We start from the raw sequence: 24,455 nt of genomic DNA on the forward strand, positions 1-24,455 counted from the left end.
TCCACTATTTAAGTTTGTTTGTATATTTCGAGTCTGTGTACTAGTTTTATTGTATATGGAACAAATACATATATATAAGTATATATATATATATATATATATATATATATATATATATATATATATATATATATATATATAAAACTGACAAAAGGTATGCTTGTATGTAACAATTACTGTCAGATGTACTGTAAAGTTGTAAAATGTTTGATTTATGTGACCTTGTATGGTTTGCAATAAAAGTTGAATGTTATTTTCCCCAAAGCTTTCGTCCTCAAGGAGATTTGGTTTGGTGTTACTTTCTCTGAGCTTGGAGGGTTATTAGGATTGGACCAGAGAGGAAGTGCTTTTGGTTAGGAGCGCAGTTTCACAAGAGCATTCTTGCACCACCTCCTTAATACCCCTGGGTCATGACCTCTGGGGCTTATTATCACAAACCACATGCACAATGGTAAACTGCAGACTGCAGTTTCAATCATTCTTTCAATCAATGTCAGTTTTGACATTACAAAACTCAGCACAGGAAATTGAGTAGTTGTGAATTTGAATGTACAGACTCTGACACCCACACTCCTGAATGCACTAAGAAGACCGCTCAGGTTTGTGTCACGGGAGGGCAACTGTGGCGATGACCCCAGGTCCCTGCCCCACTTTCAGGAGAGGTATGGACCTTGACCCCTCGTGTGTGTGTTCACAGGGACTGCAAGTGCGTCATGACTTATGCAATATACACACACTGACGCATGAATGCCCACACACACACAACCACTGCCCTCATTGATAGGACACTTTGTGTCAAAGTCAATGAACCAAATAACAGCCATGGAAATTATGGTAATATCATATTGATTTTTACTGGCAGTGGCTCACAGTACTGTGAACGACAGAATGAGGCTCGTGCAGTGACCGACAAACTCGTCATGAAGCTTATTATTTATGGCCTTTCTTAGGACCACAGAGAGTAGTGAAATTGAGAAATGACCTCAGGCTAGACACACACACACACACACACACACACACATGGGCACTGGGCTGTGTTGCTGCTTGCGCCAGAACTACTGTATCTCTTGTGCAGCTGCTTTTGCAATTTGAACTGCCACCTCTGGTATTTTTCCACACAAAGTTTCCTGCTCCTGTAATGCAGAAGCAGAAATGTTCAACTAATGGCACATTTCAACACAGACACAGTCATTTCATGAACCTACCCACCCCACCACTGGCAGCTGAGCTGCTGTGGGACCAATAAAAGGGTACAGGTGATGTTAAAGGTTGTATCAGCGATTTCAGGCCCAAAAAAGGCCCAAACATAAATGATCACATTCATCTAATCTTTCCTAACGATCCACTTGCTGTCTGCCCCATAAGCATGCCGTCAAAAAACGTGTCTCTTTAGGCAGCCTAGGGTCCGAGATCTGTACACAAAAACAATTGCTATCAACAAGGGTTGGCAACCCACTCAAAAACAAAACAAAGGGTTTCAACATATTACGGACGAGATGCGCGTTTAGGAGAGTTTTAATTGGGATTTGAGGGATATGTTCATACAAACATACACACATACATGTGTGCACACCCAGAAGTCCAACACACACACACACACACACACACACACAATATGTATACAGTACATGCATGAACAGTATATGTACTTATAATGTGTGTGTGTGTGTGTGTGTGTGTGTGTGTGTGATGTATGTCTATATGCCATTTCTGAGTCATAGGGCAGGAGGTCTGTCTCCACTCAAGACTCAAGGGACATTTACTGTAGCCATTATGAACAGTAACCTTGATAAGATAAAGATATGTGCTGGACTGGAGTTTGTAGGTTGGACCATAGCTGGACTCTACTTAACCCTTTCATGCCCGTGCCGAACATTCCATTTTTGGTGCTGGATGACCTCCTTACACAAAAAGCCTTATTTCTTGAGTATATTACATACCATCAATGGGATATACATACCATTGTAATCAGAAGGATCAGTTCTATCAAATGGTGTAAAATATCTATGGTAATGTGTCTCTCTCTGTTTACTAGAACAGTGTTTCTTCATGTGTTGCCTGTGTAGGGGCATATTTAATGTGTTGCCTGTGTAGGGGCATATTTAATGTGTTGCCTGTGTAGAGGCATATTTAATGTGTTGCCTGTGTAGGGGCATATTTCATGTTAATGTGTTGCCTGTGTAGAGGCATATTTAATGAGTTGCCTGTGTAGGGGCATATTTCATATTAATGAGTTGCCTGTGTGGGGGCATATTTCATGTTAATGTGTTGCCTGTGTAGGGGCATATTTCATGTTAATGTATTGCCTGTGTAGGGCACTTTTCATGTGTTGCCTGTGTAGGAGCATATTTCATGTTAATGTGTTGCCTGTGTAGGGGCATATTTCATGTGTTGCCTGTGTAGGGACATATTTCATGTTAATGTGTTGCCTGTGTAGAGGCATATTTAATGTGTTGCCTGTGTAGGGGCATATTTAATTTGTTGCCTGTGTAGAGGCATATTTTCATTCCACAACTAACTGCTTAGCTGTCCGGTTATCTGTTCCTAAGCGCTCACACCAACCTGCACCCCACAGGCTTTTAGCAGCCTGTCTTTCTGTCCAGCTCCCCATACACACTCCCCCCCCCACACACACACACTCCTGTACCTGCACTCTCAGCTGTCTGTCTGCATTGACCACTGACTTGACACTACACAGACAAAGAAAACAATGTAAATAGTACAACCTGCATGCATGGAACTGTACTGCCATCTGTTGGTAAGATTGGGAATTGATACACTCACACCAGACATGTTTAGTGGTGAATTGATTTATGCACAGACTCAGAGATGATCAAAGGTTGGCTACTACATGCCTTAAATTACTGAGAAATTAATAGAAATCTGCTTATACAGCCGTGGCTTCTTAATTAATCTACAGAAATGTCGCTTAGAGTGGACTGCAGTTCCCTCTGTCTGATCCTCATATTCAGCTTTATAGGAGTCTACACAGTCAAACAGGTTTCAGAGAAATTGTTGCATTCAGTGTGGCCTATTATTGTGTCTTTGTCACCCGAGTAACTGCTGTTACCAGGTAGGCTAACCAAAAAAAGGGACCGGACCATGGCCACGAAGAGTACCACAAGCAGCAGGTGTGTTACCCACCTGCCGGAATCAGATTGTTTTTAGCCAATACGACTCTGTACAGTACTCAAACACAACTCTACTCTATCTGTTCAACTAGTTGTACCTAGCTGCGCAGCCCATGATGCGTGGGCCAAGGATTCTGCACACTGTTCACGTGCTAACCTAGTGGTCAGACAGAGTGCTCAGCTCGTGAACCAATCAGAACCGCCAATTACCTCGCACCGGCGGCAGATGGATCTACGACCGCAAAGAGTGGAGGAGGAACTTTTTTCTGTCTTTGGAGTTCGGCGGATACTACAAAGACATTTCTCTGTTATTATTCTCCGTTAAGCAATTAGAATCCTATGCCAGGTGGCCATGCCGCAATTTTTTTTTTTTTGTAGGGTGGTAGCGGAAGACTGTATGTGATTGGCTGGGATATGCATGAGAATACGCCCTACTCTGTCTGTGATTGGCTGGGGTTATGCATGAATGACAGTTGCTGCCTCTCTGGCTAAATCGGATAAGAACGTTAAAAAATCAAAAGACAAAAATGATGGGCTTCTATCACTAGTATCAGTCATGGGAAATTATAAAATATCCCACCGAAATGTCTGACTATGACATGTTTTAAGCCTGCAGCAAATATACAGTCCTAAACTCCTGTTAATAAATTATGTCAGTGTAACCTGCGTTGTGTTGAACCTGCGCGATTCAGCCCTGCACACGCCCGGACTCGAACCCGCGAACAGCAGCACCTCGGATCAGGAGGCAAGCGCGCTAACAATTGAGCCAATAGCCCAGGCCAGCAGCTCTCTTGAGGCGTAGGGGAGTGAGGTTTACCAACGTTCCTCAAGCACAGCTAAGCTAGCTGGCATCCGTTACACTAGTTCAATTTTATATTACCCTGATAACCTAGTTACCTTAATGCTATCCCTGCTATCTAGCACTACAGGTTGCTATGCTAGTTGTCAGATTGGTTCTGGCTCACGAAGGATCCACTAGCTAGTAGCTAGCGCTACCTATCAGTAGGGAATTTATAAAAAATAAGTTGAGGGGAAATCCCCCAAACCCCCTTAAATACCGTAACACTTATTCATCATGTTGACAAGATAGACTGTAAACAAGCTATTTTACAGTATTTGGTTGACAACTTCAACCCTAACCTTAATCAATGCAATCCTTGTTAGCAGGTTGCTATGCTAGTTGTCAGTTAGATTCTGGCTCACGAAGTTTAGATACTACCCATAGATATATATAGAACACCTATCAGTAGGGAATTTAAAAAAATAAGTTGATATAAATAAAATTAGTTGGGGGGAAACCCCCAAACACAAACAACCTATTTTACAGTCTTTGGCTGACAACTTCAACTATCGTTAAAATTGTTCAACGTCCACGACCAGAATGATGATTTGATTACTACCCATCTCCATAGAAACGGATGAGGTTGTAGCCTTCTAGCCTCAGCTGGCCAATCACAGGGCGAGTAGGGCGGGACTCTTCCCCTACCACCCTACAAAAAAAAAATTGCGGCCAGGCCACCTGCAGCAACTGCAAGTCTCAGGCTTTAAGCATACAAACTGTCTCTCTTAAGACTACACATCCTGTTCAACTGCTTCCTCTGCCAAAAACTAAATAAAAGTTTCTAAATAAAAGTCATCTCTACAATAATTCACTGTTAAACAATTTAACCCTTTAAACTACTGAACTTTTTAACTGTTCAGCAATTGTAACTGTCACTTGTCATTAGGGTTGCAAAGGGGCGGAAAATTTCCGGTAAATTTCCGGAAACTTACCATGGGAAGTTAAGCTGGGGAATTTTGGAAATATTCCAAATTGGAAGCTTTCATGGAACTAAAGGGAATAATGGGAATTTACGGAAATTAACATGGAATTTTGGGTAATTCATACTAACTGTTTCGTATACAAACATTAAAATTTTGTTTCGTAATAAGCAATATGATTTGTATGTTCGGATTTTTGCTTAGCTTAGCATACAAAGCTACCTAGCATGCTAGCGGGAATCCCATTCTCTGCCTATGGTTTACTAGTGTGCTAAACTAGCAACACTGAACTGCCCAAGATACACTACACCACTCAACAACAAAATCCAATTGGTTGGAACATTTTTTCCCCATGCATATGAACACACCATAGATTTCCTTTATGTCTAGCAGCCTATGCCGATTGCTGTGTGTATGTGATTGACATATGTGCAGGGTAGAAATTTGACTGAAATTGCATTAACTCAGGTTGTTTTAACTAATATTATGCTGCAAGATGGGGTTTTGTCCACTACATTTAAGTTCCCTGTTATAGACTAACTTGCCATATTAAAAATTCCCATTTATTCCCATTAATTCCTGTTTATTCCTGTTAATTCCCATATATTCCCGTTAATTCCCATGGAAAGTTTCCAAAATTCCCAGAATTTTGCAACCCTACTTGTCATCAACTATGACTCCTACCCACTGTAGCTAGTTAGCATTGTTAACATCGTTAGCATGTTAGCATAGTTAACATTGTTAGCATTTTTTTGCAAAACTGCTAGAAAACGTTAGCTAAGTAGCATGGTTAACATAGTTAGCATTAGTTAGCATTTTTAACAAAACTGCTAGAAAACATTAGCTAAGTAGCATGGTTAACATAGTTAACATAGTTAACATTTTTAGCAAAACTGCTACAAAACATTACCTAAGTAGCATGGTTAGCACAGTTAACATTGCATTACCATAGCATTTTCATGCACTGGTAATTCCTTGGAATTGCATTTCTAGTTATTAATGTGTAATTGTTGTCGCGTGTGGCGACGCATTTGTTACTTCTTTGAAGGAACTGTAGCGTGTTCAGTATACAATGTTTACTCATGTCTTAAAGGGACAGTACCTCTGCCATGTCAATTAGCACAATTTAGTAACTGTAATAGTTACCATGTCTGCATTTATAATGTATATGTATCTGCACAGAAGGTATTTATATACATATTCAGATGTATATGTATATGTACATATTCAGATGTATATTCAGATGGTAAGCTACAGCTGAGTAGTGGTTATATTCTTATTGTAAAGTGTCAGACTCTTTTCCTGCTTGCATAGAATAATTAAGCTTTATTTCAGGAATACATTAGTATGTGATGTGCACAATGGGTATGTCTTATTCATTCTGTTTATAGAAACCACGGTCTTATGTCAAGAGATCTACTAGATAAGTGGCATGTTTCTGAAATGTGTGAATAAACCAACAGTTTGGAATGTGACATCTTCCTGTTGTTATCGGACAACCTGAGACGATTGCTGCCCAACTAAATCAGCACTAGTACACATCAGTCTTGTGTCGCGTTCATCTCCCAACACCCTCTTTAACACTATCTGCTGAGCCACAGAAGAGAACAGGGACGCCAACTAGCCTAGATTGAAGAGTGGCGTCTTGGAAAATCGAGTCAGCTATAATGGGTATGTGTGGAGTGGGTTCCATATTTCTGTCTCGTTTCTCTTGAAAGTTTGAAGGTGTGTCTGTGGCTTTCTGAGACATGTTGACAGGAAAGAAATCTTATCCTTTTCCATCCTTGTTGGAGAGGTGTAAAGTACAGTTGCCCCCAGAATTATTGGCTAAAAAGAGGAATATAAAATCATCTTTTGGAAATTGATCTTAATGTCTTAAGAGTGTGTCCATGAGAGGACCAGGCGGGGGTGATACATGCTACGTCACCGATTTTGATGAAACTTGGACAGTTTGAAGGGTCCACCTAAAAACTCAAAAAGCCAAAATAGTACAAAATTAACAACCCAGGGGGAGTTAGGCCCCCGTCCTTGTTTTAGGCCAAAAAAACTAAAAAAAAAGGCCCACAATTGCATAAAATGTTGACATCCCTCTTGCTGTCAGATTTAAACACAGCAAAGTAACAATCCATGCCATCAAAGGTCCATCCAAGGTTAGTTTAAAACTGGAGTTACAAGGCGTAAGGTGTGACTGGCGTCAGTCCAGGACTGCATGTATCCACTATGTCACATGCCTTTTGGCGAATACCTGAATATCTCCGATGAGCAACCTCCTTTTTTCAAAATTCTTTCTGCACATAAAAGGGCCATGTGGACTTAATAAATCAAATGAAAAATGCTCGGCCTTTTTATTATTTTTGTCGCTGTAACCGCCTAAATAGTGTGATCCAGCCAGTGATTTCAAATACATATCTATTTCAATGATTGGTTGAAACATAATGTTTAGGTAATTTATGGTGGACAAATGGAGATATATTATCATCAATCATGTCTACTGATCTAATCCAAGCTAGATTTAATGTCCTGAGTGCAATATATTCCTTAAGGTAGCTCAAAATGACATCATTGGGTGACATACACCAGTATACCCGTAGGTCCAATATTTGCAAATTTGATATCTCCAACCAGAGCCATATAAAGGTAGAGTTGCGACAATGGGTGTTCAAAATTCGTTAAGGTCACGTGGTTCATGTAAACTTCAAATAGTTCCCGGAAGTGATTGACAATGGATTAGAATGCATTAAATAGGCTACTGTTCAATGATAGACAGAGCCACGATATTGGTTAATTGACAGTCAATAAATGCATTGATATACAATATTTATAACACAGTGTAATTATTGTGTAAACTATGTAGTTATCCTACCATTACAACAATATTAAATTCAATTCCAGACCTTATATCTTAGCCTGCTATATAAGGTGACGTTTTTTTCCGCCCTTTTACGTATGTGTCACTTAATATTAATTTCTGTACAAAATCAAGACGGGAGATTCTTTAGAAAACGCAATTGCACCCACCCCATAAGTGTGTCTAAATTATCACTATATAAAATAAATGACCTCGTACAGTGACTCGAAAAGCTGTGAATAGTGTTTTTGAGACTGCGTGTAGCCTACAAAAGCGCATGGAGCTCCTGTGAAATTTTGATTGCAACGAGAAACTGTAACACAGCTAGTCTAACATTACTTGTTTGAGCTTTCTACCCCGCGTTTCCTCTGGTAGTCACTGATCTGAGCTAATGAGCGAATAGCCTATATGCCGCGGACTTCCGTTCGGATGCTTCCGGACTCTTCAGCCCGTAGCAGAACTTCCGGTTTACGTTGACGTTAACTTAAGCCAGAGCCCGCTTTCTCTGCTTTAGCTATGGCGTTTTTCACTAGATCATTGCAGGACCTGCCGAGGATAACGGTAAACGATGTTCACCGAATCATCTAGGCCACATCAAAGACACCAACGGCAAACAGAGATAAAGGATTTAAACTGTATGTGGCCAGCTATATACACAACTACGAAGGTAAGTTAACAAGCCACTGTTTTGAGTTTATCAAACGACGATAGAAGCTATACTAGCTCATTGGCTTTTTACTAGCCAAAGTTAGCACAGTGAAGAAGTAGTGTTAACAACGTAAGCAGAGTGATAGGTTAACGTCGTGAATCATTTGTGTTTCTGAAAATGCGATACCCTAACCTCCATGTTAATCACAGTTTCAAACAAGGAGTCAGGAGGAGGAAAGGTCACGGTTAGGTCGGAGTGCTTCCGATCTATGAGGAAAAGCCAGAAGCCTCACTGTCTGAGTGTAAGGGAAAGTCAGCCTGCAGGTTCAGTTCAGGTTCAAAAGAAACAGGTTCCTGTTTGTCAAAATCATGTTTCTGTGAGTTATATCATTGATGTGAATTAGATACAGATAAAACACAATCATTGCACTATATTAATCATATGGTACCTGAGATATCATGTGATATGAATACAGGTTGTACCAGAAAGAATGTAAAATGAATGACTCCCACAGAAGCAAGATTTTGTTAGGAGTTAGCAGCTATCGTTACTTATTCTGCACTGCTATTTTAAAATGAGTAAAATGATATTAATCCTTATCAATCCTATTACATTTGACATGGTAAACTCCAGGCTAAATTGTATCAATCCCTGTATCACTTTACATATTTTAAAGTTCACTAACAAATTTTCACTAACAAAAGTTTCACTAACAAAGTTTCACTAACAAAATGTAGTGTGTGAAAGGCTGTCTGTTTTTAATTGCAGTTTTAGCTGGTACATTTTTTCTAACAAATATTTGGGTTTGTAACAGGTTGTGCTAAGGGATTCTAAGCCGGTGGTGTTGGAGAGATGCCAGTGTACCTGTGTGGCCGGTACAGCTTTGTGCTGTCATGTGGCAGCTCTACTGTATCAGACGGCGCACTACTCCCAGCTGAGGCTTACATCAGTTCCCCCAGTGTTCAGCTGCACAGAAACTGAACAAAAGTGGCACAAACCAAGGACCATGGTAGCAAGCCTTTCAATGACTTTCATTTTAAGTATGGATATCTCTTGAATGTTTCTCAAACATGTTTGTATTTTGATGCAGGGTATTAAACCTGGTCCAGTTAATGACATGGTCATCATATCAGCCAGACCAAGAGAGAGGAGGCTTGCAGAAGGAATAAGGTATGTGTTGTTGTCTACTACTACTATTACTTCTTAACTCATTGAGTGCCAAAAACGTAATATTACGTTTTTGCTTCCCATGCGTTGAGTGCCAAAAACGTAATATTACGTTTTTAGCTTTTTTTTTTAAATTACGAAACTAGACACTCCTTATATGTGACTTTGGGAACTCTGTGATGAATGGAAATGAAATATATGACGATCGTGAAACTCATGAAAACGCACAATCTGGACATTTTATCTGGACATTTTATCATAACTCGGTTGCTGCTTTGGGTCGAATCAGTGACACATGCACGTCAGGTCAAAACCAGGCCATTTCCGTGGGTCTATCACTAGGTGGCAGTCTCGCAGATCACTTCCCGGAAAATTTGCACAAGTAAGTAACAGGCAACACTTCGTATTTCATGAAAGACGTTATATCTCCATTTCTAGAAAAAAACAGCGATTTTGATGAAAACTAGCCACTGTTTTGCTTGGGATTTATCAGGAACAGAGGCGTGTAGAAATACACGGTTTGCACCCACCGAGAGCTTAGTCTCGCCTTTTAATCAAGCTATTGTATGTGTTCATAGCTATAACAGAGAATATGCTGTGGCTTCAACAATGGTCTAGATCTAGCCAAGCCTAGCCTATCGTCGCGGCAGAATAAAAAAAAAAAAAAAGTTTTTTAACATCTCCAGTGTAATGGTGGGCATTCTAAGTTAACCGTAGCATTAGACCTACCTATTTAGTAACCCCATGGTAATGCGAGTGATCATAATAAAATATAAAACGTGACATGTAAGTCCTTCGATAAATAACCAGGATATGAACTCATAAACATGAACAGCATTTTGTCATCGTTTGTCATTCACCGTGCTGTGAACAGCAGATGCTAGGCTAAAGAGCTTGAGATTCAGACAGGTGAGCACCTGGAAATGGTGTGCATTGTGTCAGAAAATAGCAATTTGATCAGTGATCATGCATCATCAGCGCAAGCTTGGTTTGAAACTTTCTGGGCATGGGGATTTTACACGATCCTTCATCACTGGGCTAGTGTGCCCTGCTGTGTTAATATGACCTGCTGATGCTAACAGCTGCAGCTCCCTCAAATCTAGGTTCTCTCATGCATAGGCTAGCTTTTGCCAATGAAAATGAATGCAAAATAAAAAAAAAAAACAGTGCTCCTAACTGAAAAAAACCTGCTCCTAACTGAAGAAACGTTTACGTTACCAACAATGTTAACAACAAACTCAGTTTCACTGCTACAAGTAGGCCTACAAAGTTGGCTGTAAATATGCTTCGCCATATTTAACGAACCAGCTAGCTTTGTGATAACACAATCTTACCTTTTATGTGTTTAGTCCACTGAAAGTTATCCACATATCAAACGATTAAATCCAGTTATGGAGGAATTGTTTTGGGGAAGCAGTTGCACTTTATCCCACTTTTGCTGCCCTTTTTAAAATTAAACCACTTAAATTCATAGCCTAGATGAGCATTGCATAACGTTACACAGTTTGTCAGACACCAAACAGGACGAGGACCACAAAAGCGTCACGTTCAAAAGTTTATTTAAGGGTTCCGGGGGGGGTACAGGAGTTCCAAGAGTCTGCGTGTGTGTGTTCCCCCAGTAGCCGAACAGCGATGGCAGGAGCTGGATGATCCGGGAAGTCCTGGGGGAAACACACACACAACAGCAATTGAAACGAAGCAGCAGTACAGTCAAGGACTAGGCGGTATTCGTAGAAGAGGGACGGAAGGCAGGTCAAGATTACCGGGGCTGGAGAACACAGAAGTAGTCGAGCGGGTCCGGGATCACAGGCAAAGAGTCAGAGGCGTTTTCCAAAACAGGCAGGTAACTGGTGCTGGTTGCAGACGATCTGACAAGTGTGGACTGAAAAGCAAGGCGTTATATACAGGGCATGATGAGTGGTGAATGCAGTGCAGCTGGTAGGTAACAAGGGTGAGGCAGAGCAGAGCAGAGCAGGAACAGGTGGAGGTCAGACTTCAATCAGCGTGTGTTACCAGGCAGAGAGAGAGCTCATGACACAGTTAAATCCAGTTATGGAGAAATTGTTTTGGGGAAGCAGTTGCACTTTATCCCACTTTTGCTGCCCTTTTAAAAATTAAACCACTTAAATCCATAGCCTAGATGAGCATTGCATAACGTTACAACTATGTTGACATGATGGTAAAGCTAAATGCCCAAGACACGTCACGTCATAAAAGTTGTAGGCTACAAACGCAAAAACTTAATGACAGCTCGTTTGTGGTGTTGCCTAGTGCTGCTTAATTGAAATGGTATAGGCAAGGTTTATCTTATATTAGGTTTTTATGTGTGGCACATTTATTGGGCTTTAGCCTCTTTTAATTTATTTGATAAGGAACTGATAAAAACTGAGCAGCAGAAAAGCTGTCATAGTCGATACATAAATAGTTTATTATTATAATTAGGTTATTAATACTATTACTTTACTACTATTACTGTTGTTACTGTTATTATTATTATTATTATTATTATTATTATTCGGATGAGCCAATAATGTAAATCTGAGTCTGAAATGTTGGCTACAAACAGTCTGTAACTGCACTGCTGCTATTATAAATTGTTAACTTTCGGGAACTATTTGAGGCTTCCATTAGCCACCATTGTTGAAAAAAAATGGAACATTAGCGTCAATGGAGTTGTCGCAACTCTACCTTTATATGGCTCTGTCTGTACAGTCTATGTCTCCAACATATCTCAGGGCTATAAACAGTTATTTGGATTCAAATTGAGTGAGGAGCTACGTCAGATCACGTGATCTTTTCCTGTAGTTTTAGGAGAAGCTGCCATTTTGAACGTCAAGAAATCCGGTTGTCATGGTAATTTGCGGCAGACACAGCGGGAGAAGTGAAGACAGCATCGATAAGCGAGACACAGTGAGAGAAATATTTTGCTTTACATCAATTAGACATGGACAAGGAGAAGACGACAAAGAGAATGTACAGGGAGAAGCTGAATGCCACAGCAAAGCAGCGGTATTTAGAGAAACTTTGTGAAATAAACCAGATCGACCCTTATGAGCTGTCAGCTGGAGAATGGAGCCGCGACATGAATGCTCTACCACCTTGTACTTACATGGACATGGTTAATTACCTTGTGTATGGTGTGAGCTATTACACCAAGCAGCAGTTCAAATGCTACAAGTCCCTGGAAAGCCATGAACAGTTCTGCTGTGGATGGGTGCAAGACCTGCAGATCTACAAGCCTGGAGGCTGTAAGAACACCGTGGTACTTGCTAAGGTAAGGAGCTAAAAGCTATCGATACTAGCTCTAACGTCAAATGCTACATGCTACTAACTGCTGTTACATTAGCCTAGCATTGTTTCATAAACATTGGACAGTAAACGTCTTCTGCAACTTTTTTTGAGAGCAACTCTATTTTTGCTTGTAAATATGTGTAGAATTGTGTTCGTTTTCTGATTCATAGCCTACTCGCTGCTATTAGTGTGATGTTGAAGTATGGAAAATATCATGGAGATGGTTAGGCAGAAGGTTTGCCAAATCCCCCAGACACTTCGGGAATCTCCCGGACAGGCTAGCAGCTATAGCAGTGATCCTCACTATTTTTTTCACAAGAGCCACATTGGCAGTGCAAAATCATAAGGAGAGCCACTTTCACGACAACATACTAAGTCACCTTTGCAAATGTGCATTTCTACATATAAATTGGACATCCCACAAAAAAGAAATAACACAGCCAATACATTTTCATTTAAGACCAGATTTGCTTTAATACTGGGATGAGCGGAAGCTGGCATGCATGTCCTTGACTTTCTTCATGCTGTATTTTTAGTATTAGTAGTAGCAGGTTTGACAATACCCCCTTTAGGAAGCACCATTAAGGCTTAATAACTTCCTTTCACCTTCAATACTGTATTTGGGTGAAGGGGGAAGTGTAATTCAGATGTTTGCGTTTTTGTAGTGCAATATTGTATGTTTTTGAAGCACATTTGAAACAATGTATTGACTGTTACCACAGTGGGTCCCATTTAGAAGTGGCCACTTCATTCGTGCTGCGTGAAATGTATTACAACTTATCGCCACAAGGTGGCAGTTTAAGTCCGCTGTAGCATTTGTAAACAGGGCAGCGGATTGCATTCAAAGGCATTGCAGTGGCAGTGAGATACTGTAAGCAGAACGAAACTTAAGATCACCTCGTTGAAGTCATACAGTAGACTAGGCTAAATCAGAGCCTACTTTTGTTTTTATCAGAGATGATGGCCTTTGGCGAAAGGCCATCTGCGAGCCACCAATTTGGCGAAATCTGCGAGCCACCAATTATAGCTTGACGAGCCGCGCAATGAGTAACACTGGGCTATAGTGACTCACTGATGGCGCTTATGATATACTACTTCTCTAATTTATTTACTTTATTTAATCTTTTTACAGGTCATGCATTCACAGCGCCTCAGTCAACCACCTCTGACACCCTGGGTCATTCTTGCACCTTCTGGGGAGGTGGTGTCTGCTCACTGCACCTGCATGGCTGGTGTAGCTGAGTCTTGCACTCATGTTGGGGCCCTTTTTTTCAAGGTGGAAGCATCAGTGCCACAGTGACTGATGAACCAGCCTACTGGATGTTACCAGGCAACATCAACAAAGTCCATCCAGAGGTTGGTCACAAGATAGACTTCACATCAGCTGCAGCCAAACGCTCGCTTCCTTGAACAGCGTCATCGATGGTGAGAGCCACAGCAGACCTGCTTTCAGAACACGTGCAACCAAAGCTACAACTCTGACCCCAGCACCAACATCAGAAGACATGGACAAGATCTACAGTGACATACACAGGACAGGCACAAGGTCAGTTTTTCTCAGTGTGACGCCAAGGTACTGTGATGAATACCGTGACCCCACTCTCTCCATCAGAGACTTGAAGTCCCTGGCAAATCTGCATGGTACACGCACACTTGACACCTCTGATTTCTCAGCTCTGCGCCAGCACTGCCAGGCATTAGGAGTCATTGCTAATATTACAGACATACAGGCAGCACAGATCGAGCAAAGGACAAGGGGGCAGCACACATCCTCGCTGTGGTTTGCGGCACGAGCAGGGAGAATTACAGCCTCCTCCATGCACAGTGTTTATGCCACTGACATCCACTCACCAGCCCTGTCTACTGTGAAGAGAGTCTGCTACCCTCAGCGCGGCCCAGGAACAGCAGCCACCACTTGGGGCATCAAACAGGAGGAGAGGGCGAGGCAGGAATACATTTCCAGGACCAACCAAAAACACCACAACCAGGAGGTGCAGACCTGTGGGTTTTTTGTACATCCTGCATTTCCACAAGTAGGAGCATCACCAGATGCAATTGTGGAGTGCACTTGCTGTGGAAAAGGCTGCATTGAGATCAAGTGTCCTGCGAAATACAAGGACAGCACCATTCTTGATGCATGCTCCTCCAACGACAGCAGCTTCCCTCTGTATTAGAAAGGGCAGATGCATCTGAAAACAAGTCATCCATACTACAGCCAGGTCCAGACACAAATGTTTGTTACAGAGAGGATGTACTGTGACTTTGTTGTCTGGACAAAGAGGGACTGTGCGTTTCTGCGCATTTTCCAAGGCCGAGCATTTTGGGAGCCACGTCTACAGAAGGCCCAGGAGTTCTTTACTGAGGTGTGTCTCCCAGAACTAGTGGCAAAACACTTCACAAAACAACCTACCTCCCAAGCATCAGCATCCTGCAGTGGGGCTTGTGGACACCCTCCCCACTAACGCTCCTTGGCTTTGCCAACTTTACTTTAGCAATAACATAATATCAACTTTTTACCTTCTCATCTTGTTTTCTTCCTCACCCCCCCCCCCCCCCACCATTAATGTTTACATCAATTTAACTGAAATGTTAATAGTAAATTATTCGTTTACACTGGCCTCTTTTTACTATTTACGTTTGCACTGCTTGTTCATGCACTACTTATTATTTCACTACATGTTCTTGCACTTTGCATGTTTTTCCTGATGGTTATTCAAACACATCTGTTTTATTAACCTACCTGTAAATAAAACACAGTAAAATCAAACATGTTTTAAATGTTTATTTCACACTCACAGTCAAAGCATAAATTTGTTTTATACATTTCAAATAATGACACTTTCACACATGTTGGTAAGAGCACAACAAATGATTACAATCTTGTCTAAAAACGTTACATCCTCACCCTCACAAGGCAGAATCATATGGATGGGTACTACTGTGTGTAAGACTCTGTACTTGTTGCGCACAAGACCAATCACTCTCTCCACATGAATTCTAAGGTGAGCTATAGCCCTGGTCTCCTCAACATCTTTTGCATCAAGCTGTGCATGACCCCTTGTGAAAGCAGGTATCTTCACCTCAGCACACATCATTCCCACACTTTCCCTGATGTTAAACCCTCGATCTGCTAACACAATGTCACCCGGTAACAGTTTATGTAGGAAACCACAATTCTCAGTCAGATGTTTGTCACTAGTGCGCCCACCCCATCCCTTTGAGACAAATGAAATGAAACCCTGTGGTGTGATGACAATAAGGTATTTCATAGTGTGGTGGTGTTTGTACTGGGAGAAAGTCTGGGCTCTTGCATGAAGATTAGACGGTTTTTCAATGAAAATTTAGAAACAATCCACAATTGCAGCAACATGCTTTCCAAATGATTCGATGAACTGGTGGGGCATACTAACCATCAAACAGTCTCTGCTTGGCCAGTGCACAATTAGAGACAGGCGGGCATACAACACTTCAATAGTCTGTTGAAAAGCAACACCGACTGTTGTTCTGTGAACTTGAAACAGGTGACTGAGGTGTTGAAAAGGCAGGTCTAACCTGAGACGCATCAGGGTCAACAGGACGCACTGGAATGCTGTAAGCTTCCTCTTTCCTTGATGGATATATGGTAGGATGTTGAGCAACATTGCCTGAAAAATTGCGAAGTTAGGAGTAGTGTAGTACTTCACTTTCTCATCATCACCCCTCAGAAACCTTTCATCCATCCTGTATTCCTCAAGCTCCTCCTTCAGATGTCTGTTCTCCTCCAACAGACTGACGATCAGGGCTTGCCTCGAAGTGCAGAATTCACATTCTGCACTGGTCATGACTGGCTGCTCAGCATCCAGGTCCTCTGGAAGTAGTGATGGGGACGAGACCACCTTTGCCGAGTCCGAGACAAGACCGAGTCTTTGAAGGGTCGAGACCGAGTCGAGACCGAGTCCGTTGGTTTTCTAATACAGTCGAGTCCGAGTCAAGACCGAGTCTTTAAGGAAGCAAGTCCGAGTCGAGACCGAGTCCTTTAGGAGTCGAGACCAAGTCGAGACCAAGACCATGAAAACATGTCAGTTTTCATATTCATGATTTAATATCACCCCAATTAATAATCAACAGTTAGGCCCAGGCTTGGAATTTCACTATTTTAGGGGCAAGGCCACTTGGCCTTCAATTGGGCATATTTGGTGGGGGGCACAAAGGCCACATGTCAGGGCACAAGGCCAAAGTTAACTATACAGTAGTAGGCTATAAAAATAATCAAAGTTTAGCCTATTCACAGCAGTAGACCTGCATCACTGTATGAAACATTACAAAAACATGAAACATGACATATTACATAGAACTGTAAATCATCTGATTATCTAATATTTAAATGTCTAGGCTATATTTAATATTTATTTTATATTTGGCCTGTTATGGAATCATGTATTGAACAATTTAAGCACAGCTCAGCTTTAAGAAACTCAAATAGCCTAGATGCATGCTTAGCATTTTTTGATCATTAAGACTCCTTTCACAAACTCTTACTCAGCTGTATATCCTCTGATTTTAATATTTACCTATATTTAATATTGCCTATATCTAGGCAATATTTGTAACATTTATTTTGTATTTGGCCTGTTATGAAATCATGAAGAACGATTTAAACACATTTTGAAACCTAAAGACCAAAGTTGGAGACATGAATGTAGACCTTGCTGCAGATTACATTTTTAATTTCACCGGAATACTCTAGAACGGCTTACTGTACAGGGGACTGCTTTATTTCTGGTAAGGTCTGCTGTTTATTCTGATTCTAAGATTCTTTATTCTGAGATGGGTATAGCACCTTATGTAGATGTTATGATTAAATTTAATTATATTATTTACTTTTCTCGCGAAGCGTTCACCACAGCAATTAGCGGCTAACATCGTTTAAAAGCTGAGAAAAAGCTCTTTCATGTGATGTGATACATGTGTCTGTGTGATGAGTAGGCTTAACGATTGCGAGTATTTCAACTGAGAAGAATGGGTGAGTTTGGACGCACTTTCTGTCTTGCCATGCACTGTCATTTTCTCCACTGTGTAAGACTGAATTAGTTTGCGCTGTGATGCTAAGATTATTTTGGCTATTATATAGGCTATTAAACGGACGCAAAGCAGAATATTGAAAAAAGGGGGCACCAAGGCCAACAAGGGGCAAAGACGTGGCCGCCGTGAAATTTCATTTTCATTTTTTTTTATATGAACCTAAAAAAATGCGCTGGTCTCGAGGACTCGGTCTGAAATTACGAGTCCTTCTCCTCCCACTGTGGTCCGAGACCGAGTCAAGACCGAGTCTTTGAAGGAACAAGTCCAAGTCGAGTCCGAGAAAGCAGAAATCGGTCTCGAGACCGGTCTCGAGTCCGAGACCGGACTCGAGTACTACATCACTGTCTGGAAGCTCTTGCAGCGGCTCAGCATCCATGTCCTCTGGTTGCACCTGGGGTGGCTCAGCATCCAGCTCCTCTGGATGCAGCAGCTCAGCATCCAGGTTCTTTGGTTGCACCTGCAGTGGCTCAGCATACAGATCCTCAGCCACCACCTTACGCTTCAGGCTCCGCTGAAACCTTGCCTCATCAGTCATCTGAACCCAGAAGATCATGGCCCAACAACAAAGATGGCTTCCAGTCAGGGTGATTCTCCAGCATTTCATAGGATGGTTCACCTAAAGTAGAGTAATTATGAAAAGGTGTGAATTTACATGATGCATGAGGTCTTGCTCTTGGGTGCTCCTTGTTGGTGCCCCACCCAATCCCAATCCTCCCCCACCTTTTTTATGCAGCCCTTGCCACTTAATCTACTAAACCCCTCTTCTGCTGCACTCTTTACCCCCACGCCCCCATTAATGCACAAATAGGCTGACACCAGACATAATTTCACTGCATTTCTTACTTCCAGTAACTATATGCATGTGACAATAAACTTCCTTGTATCCTTGTATCCTTGTATCTGGTAGACCCATTACACAACCCATTACTGTAATTGGCAAAAAACAAAAACAAAGGTAAGCTGGCATAACAAAGGTGAACATTAAGGTGACAAGTAGTAGAGGGAAGTGAGGGAAGTGTGCAAAGTTAGCAAGGAGAACCACTGTGTTGTGAAACAAACACATCAGAGACAAACTTAAATATCATGTCCATCTCAAAATATGTTGTATATAGCGCAGCCAACGTTACAAAGTTGGCAGTTTATGTTTGCTGCTACAGTTTATGTTACAAAGTAGCACTAGCAAGTAGGTGGCTAACGTAGTATCATAGCTAACGTTAGTAGCGATATCAGAGTAAAGTTTACGTAGCCTAACAAGGACACACACTCTTTAGATAGATAGACTAGCTTAAGTGTAACCCAGGTGCAACTCGTTTTACTGGGGAGCTATGCTGTGGCTGTTCAACAAACAAGGCTAGCGACCGCGTTATGCAAATCCAATATATTTATTTAATACAATATTTAAAAAAAAGGCACAGTCCATAAGTAGAGAAGGCACCGGTTCACAGGTAGGGGGCTATTCTGCTGGTGGTGGGCGGGCGCATCCGATCCGAGGAGCGAGGGGGGGGGGGGGCAGTGTTCAGCTACACGCACACGCTGATCTAGTGTTAATTTCGTCAGACGAGACAAGAGGAAATATGTTCGTCTACGACCTTTTTTTTCATGACTAAGACGAGACGATGACGAGACGTCAGTAATGTCCTGAAACACTGACTAAGACTATCTTAAGATGCATTATTGTTGACAAAAAGACGAGACTAAAATGTTTTGCATGAAATAAAAACTAAGATAAAATCTCCCTTCATGTTGGTCTACAAAATGAGAAGACAGAATATCTAGCTGTTACATTTTCAAAATATTCCGAATGAGTTCATACGCAACAGCTTTCCTGTAGGCTAGTCTATGTGCTGCTGCTGCAACCCTGTGGCTGCAACATGAAACTACATGGAACAAGAACACTGGAGATTTCTGCCAGTTATTAGCAAGCTAACTACCTAAGCTTTATGCCACAATGCTACATACCCAGAAGTTGACGCTTCTCTCATACAAATTAACATCCCCCAGAATGTCCATACGAAAATGTTCAGCATGTAATGTCAACTATTCATCTAGTTAGACTGATGATGCAAAGTTTGCTAGCAAGTAAGCTAATATAGAAAGTTCGCTAGCAAGTTAGCTATGGCTAAGATGGAGAGTCTGTTTGGGGAATGTGTTGTGTTTGGGCGCATATCGCCATCTAGCGAGGCGGAGTAAAACATTAATAGTTTGGCCTACGACAGTGTTTCTCAAACTATTTCAGTTTCAGGACCACTTAACTAACCCTAGCTAAAAAAAAAAGATTAGACCTACTTTAACAGTAGCCTATAATTAGTCTATAGGCCTACTCACTGAACCACCTTGCTTATTGTCTTTGCACTTTGCTTATTGTGTCAGAGGATTCATTCTGTATGATTTAAACTGGCATATCTTACATAGACAGTGTTGCAGAACTGTTTGGATTTATTTGTTATAAGTTATTTGGCAAACAACTCATGTATATTATATTTTACCACGTCTGCTCGTGGACCACTTGGGATAGCTTGCGGACCACCAGTGATCCCCGGACCACACTTTGAGAAACACTGGTCTACGAATATGACAGTGGTCCAGTCAAATCTTTTACTGTCTATGGTCAAATCCCAGCCGAGCTATAACTGTAGCTCGACTTACCTGTGCCTGTAAACATACTGACTGACAAAAAATCAGAATGAGTAATTATAACAGACGAGTAGCCCTGTGGACACACAATATTGTTGGAAAATTGAGATGTGTGAAACACTATTTGACTCAAATGGTAATCAGAAATAATTGTTGCACCTGCAGTGGCTCAGCATACAGATCCTCAGCCACCACCTTACGCTTCAGGCTCCGCTGAAACCTTGCCTCATCAGTCATCTGAACCCAGAAGATCATGGCCCAACAACAAAGATGGCTTCCAGTCAGGGTGATTCTCCAGCATTTCATAGGATGGTTCACCTAAAGTAGAGTAATTATGAAAAGGTGTGAATTTACATGATGCATGAGGTCTTGCTCTTGGGTGCTCCTTGTTGGTGCCCCACCCAATCCCAATCCTCCCCCACCTTTTTTATGCAGCCCTTGCCACTTAATCTACTAAACCCCTCTTCTGCTGCACTCTTTACCCCCACGCCCCCATTAATGCACAAATAGGCTGACACCAGACATAATTTCACTGCATTTCTTACTTCCAGTAACTATATGCATGTGACAATAAACTTCCTTGTATCCTTGTATCCTTGTATCTGGTAGACCCATTACACAACCCATTACTGTAATTGGCAAAAAACAAAAACAAAGGTAAGCTGGCATAACAAAGGTGAACATTAAGGTGACAAGTAGTAGAGGGAAGTGAGGGAAGTGTGCAAAGTTAGCAAGGAGAACCACTGTGTTGTGAAACAAACACATCAGAGACAAACTTAAATATCATGTCCATCTCAAAATATGTTGTATATAGCGCAGCCAACGTTACAAAGTTGGCAGTTTATGTTTGCTGCTACAGTTTATGTTACAAAGTAGCACTAGCAAGTAGGTGGCTAACGTAGTATCATAGCTAACGTTAGTAGCGATATCAGAGTAAAGTTTACGTAGCCTAACAAGGACACACACTCTTTAGATAGATAGACTAGCTTAAGTGTAACCCAGGTGCAACTCGTTTTACTGGGGAGCTATGCTGTGGCTGTTCAACAAACAAGGCTAGCGACCGCGTTATGCAAATCCAATATATTTATTTAATACAATATTTAAAAAAAAGGCACAGTCCATAAGTAGAGAAGGCACCGGTTCACAGGTAGGGGGCTATTCTGCTGGTGGTGGGCGGGCGCATCCGATCCGAGGAGCGAGGGGGGGGGGGGGCAGTGTTCAGCTACACGCACACGCTGATCTAGTGTTAATTTCGTCAGACGAGACAAGAGGAAATATGTTCGTCTACGACCTTTTTTTTCATGACTAAGACGAGACGATGACGAGACGTCAGTAATGTCCTGAAACACTGACTAAGACTATCTTAAGATGCATTATTGTTGACAAAAAGACGAGACTAAAATGTTTTGCATGAAATAAAAACTAAGATAAAATCTCCCTTCATGTTGGTCTACAAAATGAGAAGACAGAATATCTAGCTGTTACATTTTCAAAATATTCCGAATGAGTTCATACGCAACAGCTTTCCTGTAGGCTAGTCTATGTGCTGCTGCTGCAACCCTGTGGCTGCAACATGAAACTACATGGAACAAGAACACTGGAGATTTCTGCCAGTTATTAGCAAGCTAACTACCTAAGCTTTATGCCACAATGCTACATACCCAGAAGTTGACGCTTCTCTCATACAAATTAACATCCCCCAGAATGTCCATACGAAAATGTTCAGCATGTAATGTCAACTATTCATCTAGTTAGACTGATGATGCAAAGTTTGCTAGCAAGTAAGCTAATATAGAAAGTTCGCTAGCAAGTTAGCTATGGCTAAGATGGAGAGTCTGTTTGGGGAATGTGTTGTGTTTGGGCGCATATCGCCATCTAGCGAGGCGGAGTAAAACATTAATAGTTTGGCCTACGACAGTGTTTCTCAAACTATTTCAGTTTCAGGACCACTTAACTAACCCTAGCTAAAAAAAAAAGATTAGACCTACTTTAACAGTAGCCTATAATTAGTCTATAGGCCTACTCACTGAACCACCTTGCTTATTGTCTTTGCACTTTGCTTATTGTGTCAGAGGATTCATTCTGTATGATTTAAACTGGCATATCTTACATAGACAGTGTTGCAGAACTGTTTGGATTTATTTGTTATAAGTTATTTGGCAAACAACTCATGTATATTATATTTTACCACGTCTGCTCGTGGACCACTTGGGATAGCTTGCGGACCACCAGTGATCCCCGGACCACACTTTGAGAAACACTGGTCTACGAATATGACAGTGGTCCAGTCAAATCTTTTACTGTCTATGGTCAAATCCCAGCCGAGCTATAACTGTAGCTCGACTTACCTGTGCCTGTAAACATACTGACTGACAAAAAATCAGAATGAGTAATTATAACAGACGAGTAGCCCTGTGGACACACAATATTGTTGGAAAATTGAGATGTGTGAAACACTATTTGACTCAAATGGTAATCAGAAATAATTTGTTATAAAAAAAAAGACTAAAATGTGTTGACTAAAACTGACTAAGACTAAGATACCTTTAGTTTTCTTTTGACTAAAACTAGACTAAAATGACGAGACTTTTAGTCGACTACAACTTGACTAACAAAAATGATATTTGAATGACTAAATATGACAAAGACTAAAAAGGACATTTCGTCAGAAGACTAAGACTATGACTAAATTAAAAATAGGTGACAAAATTAACACTACGCTGATCCAAGGGGGAGGGGCGGCCGATAGTCGAGCGGGCGTCCAAGCAGTCCAAACAATCCAGGCAACCCTTTACGTCACACGCGCACTGCTGGAAGAAAGAGAAAACTGATACTAATAGGCCAAACTGCTATAGCCAGTAAGTGTGGACTACAATTCTCAAGCAGTCAATAGTATTCCTAGGGCAATTTACTGAAGAAAAGAGTCACTGCAACGTCCAAACATAGCACAGCAACATATCAACTTAAGAGGAGGCACACAGTCTTTAAATACACACGGCACGGCACACGAGACACGCGTTGCCACCAGGAGTCTATCAATACGTACAAACTGTTGTCCACAATCCTACGGCAGTCATGGCAGGAAGGCTTAATGGGCATCTGCACGCGGCAACACTGCAGCTCAGGTTGAGGAATGCGATCACTTAACTTGATGGAGGGCGACCGATGTCGCGCCTCCAGATGATACAGCAAGCAGTGAGTTCGTCCGAGGCAACTTCTCGACACCGATCAGGAGCAGACACACAGGAAACTTCACGTCCAATGGATTCTTCTCCACACGCCACCACCGCCCGCGGCTATAAACATTGTGCACCAAAACTCTACCCCGCTCTCCCGTGGTTCCCCCTTCCTCCAAATGAGCTTGTCTTTTGTCTGTCACAATGCCGCTTCCCTAATTATCCCCAAATCACCACACCTGTGCCTAGAGAGCCCCGTACCCCTCTGTGGCTATCTACAGGTCGCATTACATGCACGACACACCCACACACACACCCCCAGATTCCTCAGTCGCACCAGACATTGACAGCCCTCACCCGATCACACCGTTACCTCTCATATGCCACATAAATTCACCCGTGACATAAGCAGTCAACAAAATAAACACATTTTATGAAATATATTGAGAGCTTACCCGAGTGAAAATGCTGAGAACACACTCGCATACTCTTCGAAATGTTGTCGAAAGTGATGTCCCTTCTTCTCATCGCTGCTACCCAGGCCATTCGACGTCTCTTAGTCACCTCAGCAACTTGCTCTCCCTACATCCTTTTCCATAAAGGGAACCGAAAAAAACGGACTCCAGTCTTGTTCCCCTGTTGATCGTTCGACCTGCTGTGGCAGTTCTTCACGCAGCATGTTGTAGGCATTGCGAAACACAAAGTACCAAAAATCTCCGTTGTGCTTCTCTATCTAT

At 41.7% G+C, this 24,455-nt stretch overlaps 1 protein-coding gene and 1 long non-coding RNA gene across 3 annotated transcripts in view; one reads left to right on the forward strand and one right to left on the reverse strand.

Moving 5' to 3' along the window:
- LOC121712289 overlaps window positions 1–24,455 on the reverse strand; it is a 170,356-nt gene that overhangs the window by 140,677 nt on the left and 5,224 nt on the right. The gene's annotated exons all lie outside the window — the stretch shown is intronic.
- On the forward strand, window positions 12,420–15,543 carry LOC121712273. 2 transcript variants are annotated; one of them, XM_042096417.1, is made up of 2 exons: window positions 12,420–12,830; window positions 13,980–15,543. In XM_042096417.1, exon 2 carries the CDS (start codon window positions 14,353–14,355, stop codon window positions 15,019–15,021), a length of 669 nt encoding a protein of 222 aa, XP_041952351.1. In that variant the 5' UTR covers window positions 12,420–12,830; window positions 13,980–14,352; the 3' UTR covers window positions 15,022–15,543. Both variants share the same exon structure in this region, with proteins under 2 accessions (XP_041952351.1, XP_041952352.1).

This window comes from Alosa sapidissima, chromosome 6, assembly GCF_018492685.1.
Source record: "Alosa sapidissima isolate fAloSap1 chromosome 6, fAloSap1.pri, whole genome shotgun sequence".
Taxonomy (NCBI): Eukaryota; Metazoa; Chordata; class Actinopteri; order Clupeiformes; family Clupeidae; genus Alosa; species Alosa sapidissima.

Bases quoted from the DNA above. Each gene is read 5' to 3' on its own strand.
- LOC121712273 (XM_042096417.1), top strand. From the start codon at position 14,353: ATGGACAAGATCTACAGTGACATACACAGGACAGGCACAAGGTCAGTT.